At 40.7% G+C, this 14,474-nt stretch overlaps 1 protein-coding gene across 2 annotated transcripts in view; it reads right to left on the bottom strand.

Annotated features, from left to right (window-relative positions):
* Nucleotides 1-14,474, bottom strand: part of LOC140186393 (sodium-dependent lysophosphatidylcholine symporter 1-like) — a 38,625-nt gene that overhangs the window by 14,369 nt on the left and 9,782 nt on the right. For both annotated transcript variants that reach the window (XM_072240626.1, XM_072240616.1), the window contains exons 4-8: nucleotides 12,720-12,852; nucleotides 8,653-8,731; nucleotides 7,845-8,002; nucleotides 5,399-5,489; nucleotides 3,817-3,938 (exon numbers count right to left, since the gene is read on the bottom strand). In XM_072240626.1, the coding sequence (XP_072096727.1) occupies nucleotides 3,817-3,938; nucleotides 5,399-5,489; nucleotides 7,845-8,002; nucleotides 8,653-8,731; nucleotides 12,720-12,852 (583 nt within the window). The remainder of the gene's footprint in view (nucleotides 1-3,816; nucleotides 3,939-5,398; nucleotides 5,490-7,844; nucleotides 8,003-8,652; nucleotides 8,732-12,719; nucleotides 12,853-14,474) is intronic.

Below are 14,474 nucleotides of genomic sequence, written 5' to 3'. Positions count from 1 at the left end.
TGTCACTCAATCTATATTTGGTTTCTCTGTGAATACCAAAGGCAGTACCTGGTCTTCCTACTCGTGAAGCTGGTTGAACCCTACTGGAAGTAATGCACAAAATGCTCCAAGAACTCAGCAGGTCAGGCAGCATAGATAGTTCCTGCAGCATTTGTGTGTGTTGCTTGGATTTCCAACATCTGCAGATTTTCTCATTTGTTTGCCCTACTGGAAGTGCTAGAATACACAGTGCATTCCTCCATTGCCTTCTCTTCTCATGTTCTCTTTGCCACAATATGATTTGTACTCAATGTCTTCATTTGGAAAGTAGAATCAAAATCAGGATTAATATCATTGGATTTTGGACCCGTTGGAGTTTACACAGTGGGAGACAGATTTCAAAGGAAGAGAGCAGGGGGCAGTCAGGGCATTCTGCACACCACAGTTCCCGAGGAGATGTTGGATTCTGCGTAACAGGAGGGAGGTTTCAAAATAAGAGAGGGGGGGAGTCAGGACATTCTGTGCATCACAATTACTGACGAGACATTGAATTTTGCATAGTGGGAGAAAGATTTCAAGAGAAAAAAGGTGGGTGCAGTCAGAACATTGTGCGCACCACCATTCCCAAAGATACTGAATTAGGCACTTGGCAAGGACCAATAAAAAGAAGCCAGGCTTAAGTGGTGTGGCCATTGTTGGAGTGGACCAATATTGGAGTAGGGGAGTTCAGGCTTTGGCTCAGAGAGACTTTGGTGAGGAGAGCTTTAGGCTGTAGGTAGATGTTTATTCTTCATTTTTTTCTTTCTTTTTTATTGCATAGTTAGAGCAGTGGGGATGCCAGGCAAGGGATAGTGGAATGCTCCTCTTTTGAGATGTGGGAAGGCCAGGAGACTTCTATCATCTCTGATGACTACATCTGCAAGAAGTGAATCTAATTGCTTCTTTCAGACTGTGTTACGGAATTGGAGATAGAGCTGGATGAACTCTGAATCATTCTTAAGGCTGAGCGGTTGACCTACAGGCAATACTGGGAGGTAGTAACATCATGGAGCTGAAAGGGTTAGGCAGAGTACCCTGTAGCCATTCCCATCAATAACAGATGTACCAATTTGGATACCATTGGGGTGATGCCTAGCAGAGGAAAGTCGCAGCACTCAGGTCTCTGGCACTGAGTTTGGCTCTGTGGCTCAGAAGGGAAAAGAAGTGAAGTGAACTGTAGTGATAAGAGTTTGCAGCGGCCAGGCAGCATCTATAGGAAGAAGCACAGTCGACAATTCGGGCCGAGACTCTTCGTAGTCCTGATGAAGGGTCTCGGCCCAAAACATCGACTGTACTTCTTCCTATAGATGCTGCCTGGCGTGCTACGTTCCACCAGCATTTTGTGTGTTTTGCTTGAATTTCCAGCATCTGCAGATTTCCTCCTGTTTGAGGTGATAAGAGTTTAATTGCTTAGGGAACAGATAGGAGATACTGTGGATGAGAACAAGATTCCCAAAAAGTATGTTGCCTCCTGGGTGCCAGGGTCAGAAACATTTTGTATCAAGCCCAGAACAATCTTAACTGGTAGGGTGAGCAGCCAGTGGTCGTGATCTACGTCAGTACCAATGACATAGATCAGAGGGGGGATGATGTCTGGGAGTTAGGTGCAAAGTTAAAGGACAGGTCCACGAGTGTTGTGATCTCAGGGTTGCTAACATCCCACGTGCTACTGAGGCCATAAATAGGAAGATCGTACAGATGTAGAAGCATTGGAAAGGGTTATGACTAGTGGTGTCCCACAAGGATCTGTTCTGGGACCTCTACTTTTCGTGATTTTTATTAACGACCTGGATGTGGGTTAGAAGGGTGGGTTGGCAAGTTTGCAGATGATACAAAGGATGGTGGTGTTGTGGATAGTGTAGAGAATTGTCAAAGTTTGCAGAGAGACATTGATAGGATGCAGAAGTGAGCTGAGAAGTGGCAGATGGAATTTAACCTGGAGAAGTGTGAGGTGGTACACTTTAGAAGGACAAACTCCAAGGCAAAGTAAATGGCAGGATACTTGGAAGTGTGGAGGAGCAGAGGGATCTGGGGGTACATGTCCACAGATCCCTGAAAGTTGCTTCACAGGTAGATAGGGTAGTTAAGAAAGCTTATGGAGTGTTAGCTTTCATAAGCCGAGGGACAGATTTTAAGAGTCGCTGGGTAATGATGCAGCTCTATAAAACTCTGGTTAGGTCACGCTTGAAGCACTGTGTTCAGTTCTGGTCGTCTCACTATAGGAAGGATGTGGAAGCATTGGAAAGGGTACAGAGGAGATTTACCAGGATGCTGCCTGGTTTAGAGAGTATGCATTATGATCAGAGATTAAGGGAGCTAGGGCTTTGCTCTCTGGAGAGAAGGAGGATGAAAGGAGACATGATAGAGGTATACAAGATGTTAAGAGGAATAGACAGAGTGGACAGTCAGTGCCTCTTCCCCAGGGCACCACTGCTCAATACAAGAGGACATGGCTTTAAGGTAAGGGGTGGGAAGTTCAAGGGGGATATTAGAGGAAGGCTTTTTACTCAGAGAGTGGTTGGTGCGTGGAATGCACTGCCTGAGTCAGTGGTGGAGGCAGATACACTCGTGAAATTTAAGAGACTACTAGACAGGTATATGGAGGAATTTAAGGTGGGGGGGGGCTACATGGGAGGCAGGGTTTAAGGGTGGGCACAACATTGTGGGCTGAAGGGCCTGTACTGTGCTGTACTGTTCTATGTTCTATTAACATGTGACTCAGGAGATTGGGCAGGTGGGAGGGCCTCAAATTTTTGGATCATTGGGCATTCTTCCAGGGAAGGTGGGATCTGTGCAGATGGGCAGGTTACACCTATGGTGGAGAGGGTTAATACCTTTACGGGAAGGTTTGCTAGTGCTACACAGGGAAAGTGACTTAAGCTAGAATTACAGGAAGATAGGAACCAGAATGCCAGAGCAGATACTGGAGTGGTTGTGGGGAAAGATGTTGTCGAGCTTACATATAAAGTTAAGAATTGAAAGGTTGAGCACGATGGGACGAATGTTCTGAGTTTGGTATATTTCAATGCAAGGAGTATTGTTGGAAAAGTGAATGAACTTCGGTCATGGATCAGCATGTGGAATTACGACAATGTAACCATTAGTGAGACTTGGCAGTTCAATGTCCGGAGTTTTAATATTTTAGACATGATAGCGCAGGAGGGATTAGAGGGGGAAGGATGGCATTATCAGTCACGGCAGTGCTCAGACAGGATAGGCTGGAGAACTCATTTATTGAAGCTATGTGTGTGGAACTGGGGAATAAGAAAGGGATGTCCATGTCAATGAGATTATATTATAGACCACCTAGCAGTCAGTGGGATTTAGAAGAGCAAATTTGTAGAGAGATCGCATACTGTTGTAAGAAACATAAGGTTGTGATAGTAGGTGATTTTAACTTTCCACATACTTCTCATACAGTAAAAAGGCTAGATGGGATAGGGTTTGGGAAATGTGTTCAAGAAAGTTTTCTTAATCAATACATAGAGGTCTCATCTAGAGAAAGGGCAATAATAGATCTCCTGTTCGGGAATAAGACAGGGCAAGTGACAGAAGTTGTGCAGGGGAACACTTTGCATCTCGTGATCATAATGCCATTAGTTTCAAGATAATGTAGGGCCAGATTTATTGACAGAATTATGAGTAATCAAATAGAGAATTCAAGACTATGCCATTTATTCAGATGCACTACTGTTGATTTTCTACATCAAAAACAAGCTTTTTTTTAAATAAATAGTTGATGCAAAAGCCTAATAACAACAAGTAAATACACTGCAACATTTTTGCTTGTTCAGTTACCTGAAAAGCTAATGAGACACACAGAAAGCCAAAGGTTAGGTTCAGGTATGGTCTGTGACTCATTACGAGCTTCAAACCTGTCCTATATGACACACGTAAATGTTCCTTGGCAGCGTAACAACCTGCATTGATCAGAATCAGATTTAATAGCACCAGCATATGTCATGAAATTTCTTAACTTTACAGCAGCAATACAATGAAATACGTGATAAATAGATATAGAGAAAAAAAACTGAGTTACATTCAGTATATGTATGGACTATTAAATAGTTATGTTAAAATAAGTAGCGCAAAATAACAGAAATAAAAAGTAATGAGGTAGTGTTCGTGGGTTCAACGTCCATTTAGAAATCAGGAGGCAGAAGGGAAGGAGCTGAGTGTGTGCCTTCAGGCTTCTTTACCTGCTTCCCAATGGTAACAGTGTGAAGAGGGCGTGTCTTGGGTAGTGGGGTTCCTTAATGATGGACACCACCTCTTAAGGCACTGCTCCTTGAAGATGTCCTGGATATTATGGAGGCTGGTACCCATGATAGAGCTGACTAATTTTACAAGTTTCTGCAGCTTTTTCCAATCTTGTGCAGTAGTCACCCACCACCCCAAACCAAATGGTGATGCAGCCAGCCAAAATGTTCTCCACCGTACATTTGTAGAAGTTTTTGAGTGTTTTAGTTGACAAACTAAATCTCCTCAAACTCCTAATGAAATTGAAATATAGCCACTGTCTTGCCTTCTTTATTGCTGCATCAGTAAGTTGCATCCAGGTCCTCAGAGATATTAACACGCAGGAACTTGAAATTGCTCACTCTCTCCACTTCTGATCCCTCGATGAGGATTGGTTTGTGTTCCCTCATCTTACCCTTTCCTGAAGTCCATCATCTGGTCTTTGGTCTTGCTGATGTTGAGAGCAAGGTTGTTGCTGTGACCTCACTCAGCTAACTGGTATTATTTTGCTCCTGTATGCCCTTTCGTCACCATCTGAAATTCTGCCAACAATGGCTGTATCATCAGCAAATTTATAGATGCTGTTTGAGCTATGGCTAGCCACAAAGCCATGGGTGTGGAGAGAGTAAAGCAGTGGGCTAAGCACACATCCCTGTGGAACGCCAGTGTTATCAGCAAGGTGGAGGTGTTATTTCCAATCCGTACAGATTGTGGTCTTCCGGTTAGGAAGTCAAGGATCCAGTTGCAGAGGTTTCAAAAAAAATTAAACAGCCAATTATTATACAAATAATACCTTTGAAATACAACTAAATGGTTCAGTCACCTCCTGAGGATATATGTAATGAGTAAAACCTGTCAAGAATGTGTAAAACTTAAACCTGTCCAATCTGTTTGCCATTCTTAAACTAAGTTGTAAAATTCAGTAGCTGGCCCCATGCATGAAAAGTGGCTGCTCTGGTAAGGTATTGGATGTCAACTGACTCCAACAGGATGCAATCTTTAATAGATAGGAATGGAGAAAAAAAAAGGAAAAAAATGTAAAAAAGTAATTCAGCATAACAGCATCCAGGCAGCAATTAAAACTGAGCAACCTTAATTTGCTTTCACGTCTCTGGATTGCAGTCACATCCCAGTCACTTACCTGCATGTTCCTTTACTCCAAGCAGCAGAATCAATGAACAGAGTAAGTAAAGACCGACGATCACTATTGCTGCCAGCATATAAGCCCATTTCTGTAGAAATAGAAAATGACCTGTTTCTGGTATGGAAAAACCTAAACCCACGTATATAAAATCTCCTTAGACAATTGTAACTGTACGAATAATTCTTCTGATTAAAAAGTAATCAAGCTACTCAATTACTTTATTTAACCAAATATTCTAACTGAAACTTATTCCACTTATTGATCAATTTTTATGCCAAGCCTTCAGGGAGGTATTGAGAACCTTAAAAGGCATGTATTGGAGAGCATATCAAAGCCCTGCCAAAGTGGCCAAGAAGGAGGGCATTACTTCAGACACTACACATCTACCAGCTCTTGCCCTATCTGTGGTACGCTCTGCAGTTCCTACATTAGCCTCTTTAGCCATTTCACAACACAAACCAGAACAGAAACAAGTCATATTTGATCCCGTGGGCACGTAAACTCGAGGAATTCTGCAGATGCTGGAAATTCAAGCAACACACATCAAAGTTGCTGGTGAACGCAGCAGGCCAGGCAGCATCTCTAGGAAGAGGTGCAGTCGACGTTTCGGGCCGAGACCTTTCGTCAGGACTAACTGAAGGAAGAGCTAGTAAGAATCTCTCCCTAGATAAGAACCTCTTCCTAGAGATGCTGCCTGGCCTGCTGCGTTCACCAGCAACTTTGATTTGATCCCGTGGGACTGCCTAAGAGATATAAAGAAGAAGTGATCTTAAATTTTCAATATGTTCCCCTTTACTCTTTAATGTTTCATTAAACCATGCTAGTGTTATGGATGTACTTACTTTCTAAAAAATTATTTATTATGCAGGGTTACAAGACCATTCTTATTTAACAAAAAAGCCAAGTTTCTGCTCTCTTTCTCCTAACACACTCCCTTAATTCCTGGGGCCATTTTTCACTCTTCCCTATGCCATATACAGACCTTAAATTACTACAGCACTAGCAGTCACAGAAGACAAAACAGCAGTAGAACTTCAAGTTCTACTGCTCTTTTGGTCTTCTACGGAAGCAAGTGGGATACTGCAAGCAATGGCATCATGATTTGAACAGGAAATGCAGGGAAATCAACAATACATTGAACAGCAGTCACTGCCTCAGGCAGATTAGAGTAACAGCATTCTCAAGTTCAAAAACTGCTGTCTCTAATGTATCTTTTGTTGTTCTCACTGTACAATACAGTAATGCATTTGCTTTTCCCAGTTACTCTTCTGCTGTGCACACATTTGTCCTTGTCAAAGTAAAATACTGCATATAGACCAGAGTGTTTAACATATTAGGTGTAATAAATATTGAAAATGCTGGAAAGAGCAAATCAAGTAGTAGGAGTGCCTGCTGCAAGACTGTGATAAGGGCTTCTTTCAGTCGGCACCAGCACTAACTAATTAAATTTTAGTCTCCACTCCATCATAATGATTTCTTTTTCTTCTCTCCACCCATCATCTCATTTTCTACAACTATAAACTCATTTCATGCCAAATGTTACCCAGTTTTGATAAAAGATCGCCAACTGATTAGTTAAGTGTTTTGCTCCTCAGTAATGCTGCATCAGCTGCAGAGTATCTCTAATATTTTTTTTACTTTCTCCCCCTCACCCCCCAGATTAACAACATCTGCAGTATTTTGCTTTATGGTTTAAATTTGCATTTAGCTGTGTTCTGGTTTCTTTCGCTCTCCATCTAATTTCTCTTTTTATTTAGAAATGAATACCAAAAGGATCACATAATAGCTTCCATTTTGGTTTACTGATCATTTATTTCATTGTGCTCAAAGTAACACAGAGACCATGCAATGACTATCATATTGCTAACTGCCTCAATTTGCAAGATACAGTTACAGGAAATGGATCTTAAGCACGTTGATGGAGTTCAGCTATGACTTCCGTGAATTTTAGAACAGGTTTAAGAGACACTTTTCGTATTTTCTTATAACCTAAAACACAAAATTTTGCCCTCTACAGAATAGATTGAGGAAATACAGTGACAGCAGAATCTACTCTGGGCTTGTAATTTTAACATGGATACGGAGAATACAGGAAGTAGCATTAGGAAACATTATCCTACCTTCTGACTCCATTTTACCAAGGAGGTTGCCCCAGCAACAGCAGACAAAGAAAAACCTTGTAATAAGATTCACAATACAGATTGGAGAGTTGAGTTTATATATAATTTCTGGTTAGACTAACTTTAATCTGATCAAGCTCCCACTTTAAAAAGACACAAAAATTTATGTGCTGAATCTAGAAAAGAAAGATGCTGGCTTCAGGGAAGTTATATTCATAACATACAACAGTACAGATTTGCCCTTCTGTCATATCCACTCATCTCTGAACAAAATTGCTATAGACTGAAGACGTTCCTGAGGTTTCTCAAAGAGCACCACTGACCGTGTCATTGAGGCTGTTTACTAGTGGAACAGTATCGTTGTCTGCTGTCCCATTCTGGATCAAGCGACAGGTTTTTACAGTTTGCTTGTGATAGGCACCTACAATCTGCCCCTGAATAGCAGCTCCTGCCAGAGTTGCCACAACTTCGACTCCCATTCCTATAAATGGACAGACAAGATCACCCAATTATAAAATAAGAAAACATACTCTACAATAGCCCATTAGCATTACCACACACAGTTTCAATACATGATCCTAACATGGTTACTTTATTGCCCTACTTGACAAAATATCTAAGTCATCCATTCTCCAGAAAAGGCTTTTGTGTTATGTTTTTGCTGAAATTTGAATAACTACAGATAAAGGGTATGGAATGATCAATACTAAGTACTGGAATAGCCATTTGTAAACCTATAAGAATGTTACTAATTGCAGAACTGCCAAGTTTAAAGCCTTTCCATTCAATGTCTTAGCAAACAGTTTGCACCTCTGCATATTGATCACGAGGAATCCTACCCGACTGACTCATTCGATGCCTTGTAGAGACCGAAATCAATTTGTAATATTTCTGCCACTCTCTCAGTCAAGATCAGTTAAACTCAACACATTCAGCTGGCAGGATGTGGTATCTTCCTGATTAAGAAATTGTATTCCAACAGAGATTAACTACACCAAAAGAATTATTCTGGGAAAGTAGTAAATATTAGATATGCAAAACATAAAACACAAGGAAAGAGTAACCACATGGAATTGTCAGAAGCAGCTAAAATAATATTAACGCTTTGGAAGAGGGCAAATTAACACTTACGGTATGCTGTTGCTGAATCCCTGTCGCGCTGACCACCACCTAGAAACATGGTTAATGCCGAATAGGGTACATGGAAACACTGTAGGAACAGAAATATTCAAAGCACGAAAAAAACCTGTAAGCAATTGCCAGAGACAGATCCACAAATGCCAAGATTTTATAGGCAACATCAAATAATTAACTAATCAGGATTAAGAGATTAAGTGGGATAAGAATGTGCTTCCTCCCGTGAAATCTGAATTATCATTCTCGTCAAGGTTAAGAGGGAAAAGACACTTTGCTTATACTGTTGGCTTAGATTCTTTAAGGATTTTAGGAAGATCTCCAGCCAAGTTGCATATGCATAACATTGATACCAAGTTTGGAAGTTAGCAGTAAATGAAAGAAGGCTTTACAGGACTAAATAAATCCCTGAGCAAAAATAACAGTTGCTTCATGTGCAGTTAGAAATCATATTTAAAAATTAAACTTTAGATAAATGCAACAGTTTACCATATGTACAGTGGGGGAGAATCCAAACTACAGGAAGTGCAGTTTATAATAATGGTGATTTAGATGGTTTGAGATTTAGCACAACAGTAAGTATTTGGAATTCTCTGAACAAAGGCTGTTGAAGCTCAGTCACTGAATATACACAAGACAGAAATTATTTTTAAAAATAATAATAATAATAAATACTTTATTGATCCCGAATGTGAGATTCTTTTGTTACAGCAGCAACATTTAAAACACACTTAGCAGTGTAGACTTAACTAATAAAGTACAGAATAAAACTATACACAATAATTTACCAATGTGCAATAATAATGTACAAAATAATAAAACAGAGACTATTGTACAGTGTGTTCTCCTGTCGCACAGAGATGAATGGCTGTATATGCTTATTGCATTTGCTAGGAAAGATTTTCTGTAAGGATCTTTGTGACAGCGGGGCTAAATGAGTCTGTTTGAAAGGGTGCTCCACTGCTTATTCAGTAGGTCATGGAGAGGATGTGTCAGATTGTCCATAATGGATAACAGTTTGTTTAAGAATTTCCTCTCCACCACTAACACAAGAGTCCGGGTTGTAGCCAAGGACAGATCCAGGCTTTTTAGTGAGTTTATTTAGTCTTTTTGCATCACCAGCACCGATGCTGCTTCCTCAACAAAAAGCCACAAAGAAGACCACACTTGCTACATCAGATTGGTAAAAGATTTTAAAGGCATTAATCAATAAAGCATTGAATATAAGAGTTGGGACATTGTAGTCCAGTTGTTTAAGTCACTGGTGAGGTCACTCATGGACTACTGTGTACAGTTTTGCTCACCATATTACAGAAAAGACATGGTTAAACCGGAAAGAGTATAGAAAGGATTTAAAAAGGATGTTACCAGATTTCAAGGATGTGGATCATAGGAAGAGGATGGCCAGGCCAAGTCATTATTTCTTGGAACATAGGAGAATGAAGAGCAACTTTAGAGAAGTGTTTAAAATTATGAGGCATAGATAGGGTTGATGGTTACAGTCTATTCCCCAGGTTAGGGGAAACTATGGGCGTAGGTTTAGGGTGAGACGGAAAAGATTTAAAAGAGGCCCGAGGGCACCTTTTACACACAGAGGATAGCAAATATGTGCAATAACCTGCCAGAGGAAGTGGTTGAGGCTAGTTGAGCAGTATCATTTAAGAAGCACTGGATAGATGCGTGGAGGGGCGGGGCTTAAAGGGGCAAGGGTCAAACATGGCAAATTCTGACTAGTTAGGTTGGCGCAGTGTTCAGCATGGGGACATAAGGCTGAAGAGATTGCACCTGTGCTGTGTTGCTCTATCAGTCTACACAGATATAGTACAGAAAAGTAAAGCTGAAGTTAAAAAATATAATCAGCCACAACCTAAATGAATAACAGTGCGGGCACAAGGAACCTAACTGGTTTCACCATGTTTTAATTCTACTGTCAAAATAGTGCATCACTACTGCTCCGAACGTGCCTGCACACCTACAAACTTCGTCTAGCAGTACTGGAAATTATGCAGTTTTAGCATCTTAGAAACTGAAGAGAACTAACATGTCTGCAGCCTTTCTCCCCCTTAGCTCAAACAGACCAGGCAACTGTAAAGACATCATTTAGATGCCACAGTGAGATAACGTGTCACCCTCAGCTTTTTTCGACCTAAATCTAAACAAAACATCCAATTCAGATGTTAATGAAGTGAAGTAAACCACCTAATGATGGATTCCAAACATTATAGCATAGCATAGGCCCTTTAGTTCACGATTTTATGCCGAGCTTTTAACCTACTCTGAGATCAATCTAACACTTCCCTCCTACACAGCCCTTCATTTTTTTTTTTATCATCTAAGCCTATCTAAGAGTTTCTTACATGTCCCTAATGTATCTGCTTCTACCACCATCCCTGGCAGTGTGATCCACACACTCACCACTCTGTGTAAAGAATTTACCTCAGACTTTCTCCCAATCACCTTAAAATTATACCCCCTGCTAGTAGGCACTTCCACTCTGGGGGAAAAAAAATCTGACTATCTGCTCGATCTAAACTTTGAATGATATGGCACGAAAGCAGCTTTACTTTGTATTTATCTACAGTTTAATCTCAAAGCATCACAAAGAATGGCTTAATTTTGCATGCTGGATTTAACTCAAAGAAGAATTGAATTACATTACTGTCTTTTATCCCCATACTTCCTTGTAAACATCTGTCACGTTAGGATATTATTTTATACAGTTTAATAGAAGATAGAACAGTACAGCACAGGAACCGGACTTCAGTCCACATTGTGCTGAACCAGCTAAAAAGCAAATCAAAAAGATGCAAACATTAATCCCTCCTACCTACACCTTGTTCATATTCCTTCATCTTCCTTACATCCATATGTCCATCCAAATGTCTCTTAAAAGCCTTGAATACATTGTCATTACCACCATACTAGGCAGCGCATTCCAGGCATCCACCCTTCATATCCCCCTTGAACCTACCCCTTCTCACCTTCAATGCATGCCCTCTGGTATTAGACATTGCAATCTTGAGAAGCAGATATTCTCTATCCACTCTATCTATGCCTTCCATAATCTTGTAAACCTCCATCAGTTCTTCCATAAGACCATAAAGTATCAGAGCAGAATTAGACCATTTGGCCCAGTGAGTCTGCTCCGCCATTTTATCATGGCTGATCCAATTTTCCTCAGCCCTAATCTCCTGCCTTCTCCCTGTATCCCTTTATGTTCTGACCAATCAAGAATCTATCAACTTCTGCCTTAAATATACACAAAGACTTGGCCTCCACTGCTGCCTGTGGCAAAGAATTCCAGTTTCACCATTCTCTGGCTAAAGAAATTCCTCCTCATCTCCATTCTAAAAGGACATTCCTCTATTCTGAGACTGGTACTCTGGTCTTAAGACTCTCCCACCCTAGGAAACATCCTCTCCACATCCATTCTTTCACCATTCGATAGGTTTCAATCAGTTTGCCCTTCATTCTTCCGGATTCCAGTAAATACTGGCCTAGAGCTATCAAACGCTCTTCATATGACAAGCCATTCAATTCTGGAATCATTTTCATGAACCTCCTTTGAATCCTCTCCAGTTTCAGTACATCATTTCTAAGGAAAGAGGCCCCAAACTGCTCACAATTCTCAAAGTGAGGCCTCACCAGTGCTTTATAAAGTCTCAACATTACATCCTTACATCTCCCCTCAGCCTCCGGCATTCCAAAGAAAACAACCCACGTTTGTCCAGCCTCTCGTGATATCACATGTCTCCTAAACCAGACAGCAACCTGACAAACCTCTTCTGCACCCTCTCCAAAGCCTCAACATTCTTCCTATAGTGTGGCGACCAGAACTGTATGCAATACTCCAGGTGCAGTCTAACCAGAGTTTTATAAAGTTGCAACGTAGCCTCTTGACTCTTGAACTCAAAATGCTTTGCTTCTCAGAACAGGGAGGAAAAAGGTCCCAATATTTAGATCCACAGATATGATATTGAACATCCTACATGGATCAGCAAGCATTAGCTTGTTACAATACAACTGAGTTTAATTAGGTCGTCAGATTTAAAAAAAATACTTACACTCATGCAGGTATGAAAGGCACAGTAGGTCATAAGGTACCAGACGAAACTGTATTCCCAGGACATTGTATAAGAAGGACTGAACCATAACAGGAAATATGATACAATTCCAAATGGCATGGAAAACATAATCCTGGAAAAATCAGAATGTAGAAATTATTCAGCAGTGGCAAGATTCTTTAAAATTAAATCCAAAAAAAACGTTATTTGTAGAATATTTTCTTCCCTTCACTTAATTCCTGAGATTTAGTTTGGCTGTAGTGTGCACCACATGTGTTTTCACACCTGCACGTATAAATGATTGATTCACAGCGAACAGTCCCACCACCTAATGACCAATTTATGATACTAATATTCAGAATAACACCCACAAAATGCTGGAGCAGCTCAGCAGACCAGGCAGCATCTACAGAGAGGAATAAATTGTTGATGTTTCAGGCCGAGACCTTCATCACGACTGAAGATATAGAACATCTGACTGAAGAATGAATATATGACTTGTACAGTCGGTCCTCTGTATCCGCAGGTTCAGCATCTGCGGATTCAACCAACCTCGGATCGAAAACATTTGAAAAAAAAATTCCAGAAAGTTCCAAAGAGCAAAACTTGAATTTGAGCATTGTTCGCCTCTCGTCTCGTTCGTTCGCCACTTGTGTTGTGAGCGAGAGGAAGGAGTTTAAGGCTAGTAAGGGCTGGCTGGCTGGCTATGTAAAGCACTACAGCCTCAAGAACTTAAAGATCATGGGAGCATCAGCGTTCCCAGAAGAGCTACGATGGTTGCGTCTGTACTGAACATGTACAGACTTTTTTTCTTGTCATTATTTCCTGAACAATACAATATAACAACTATTTACATAGCATTTATATTGTATTAGGTATTATAAGTAATCTAGAGATGAGTTAAAGTACACCGGCGGATGTGCATAGGTTATATGCAAATACTACGCCATTTTATATAAGGGACTTGAGCATCCACGGATTTTGGTATCTGCGGGGGGGTCCTGGAACCAATCCTGCTGCAGATACTGAGGGACGACTGTATTCAGAACAATTGCTGGTTAAGACATTGAAAATATGCACTGCATTCATTAATAAATATTTGTTTTTCTAATAGATCTTCTTTATCGTTCAGGTTCTATTTCATGATAAAACATTTCTTTAATCTCTGCATGGTTGACAAAAAAGTGTCCAAGAAACTAATAGTGTGAATATAGGGTATAAAGAAAGAAAATGTTCTTAATTTTAGAAAGCAACATGTATAGCAGGAGCCACAACCTAGGGTCCACTGACCCCTCAGTTAACGATAGAGTCCATGGCAAAATAAAGGCTAGAAACTCCTGATCTATAGAATCATAACACCATACAGAGAAATGGCAAAGAATGAGACCCTGTGGCCCACCACGTCTGTATCAACCATCAACATCAATCCCTATTTTAATTTTCCCATATTCTCATTGCCTCCCTTCAGATTCTAACACTCACCTACACACTAGCACCAGCTTACATGATGTGAGAGGAAAATGGAGTAGTGAGGTGAAACAGGCACCGTGGGAAGACCAAAAGACAATAAAATATAGGAGCAGAATTCGGCCACTCATTTTCTCACCATCGAGTCAGATCCACCATTTCATCATAGAAGATCTAATTTCCCTCTCAGCCACAATCTCCTGCCTTCCCCCGTTACCCTTCACGCCCTGACTAATCAAGAATCTATCAACCACTGCCTTAAATATATCCGATATACAGGCCTAATTC

This window comes from Mobula birostris, chromosome 2 (genome assembly GCF_030028105.1).
Source record: "Mobula birostris isolate sMobBir1 chromosome 2, sMobBir1.hap1, whole genome shotgun sequence".
Lineage (NCBI taxonomy): Eukaryota > Metazoa > Chordata > Chondrichthyes > Myliobatiformes > Myliobatidae > Mobula > Mobula birostris.
This window is presented reverse-complemented; position numbering and strand designations above follow the sequence as displayed.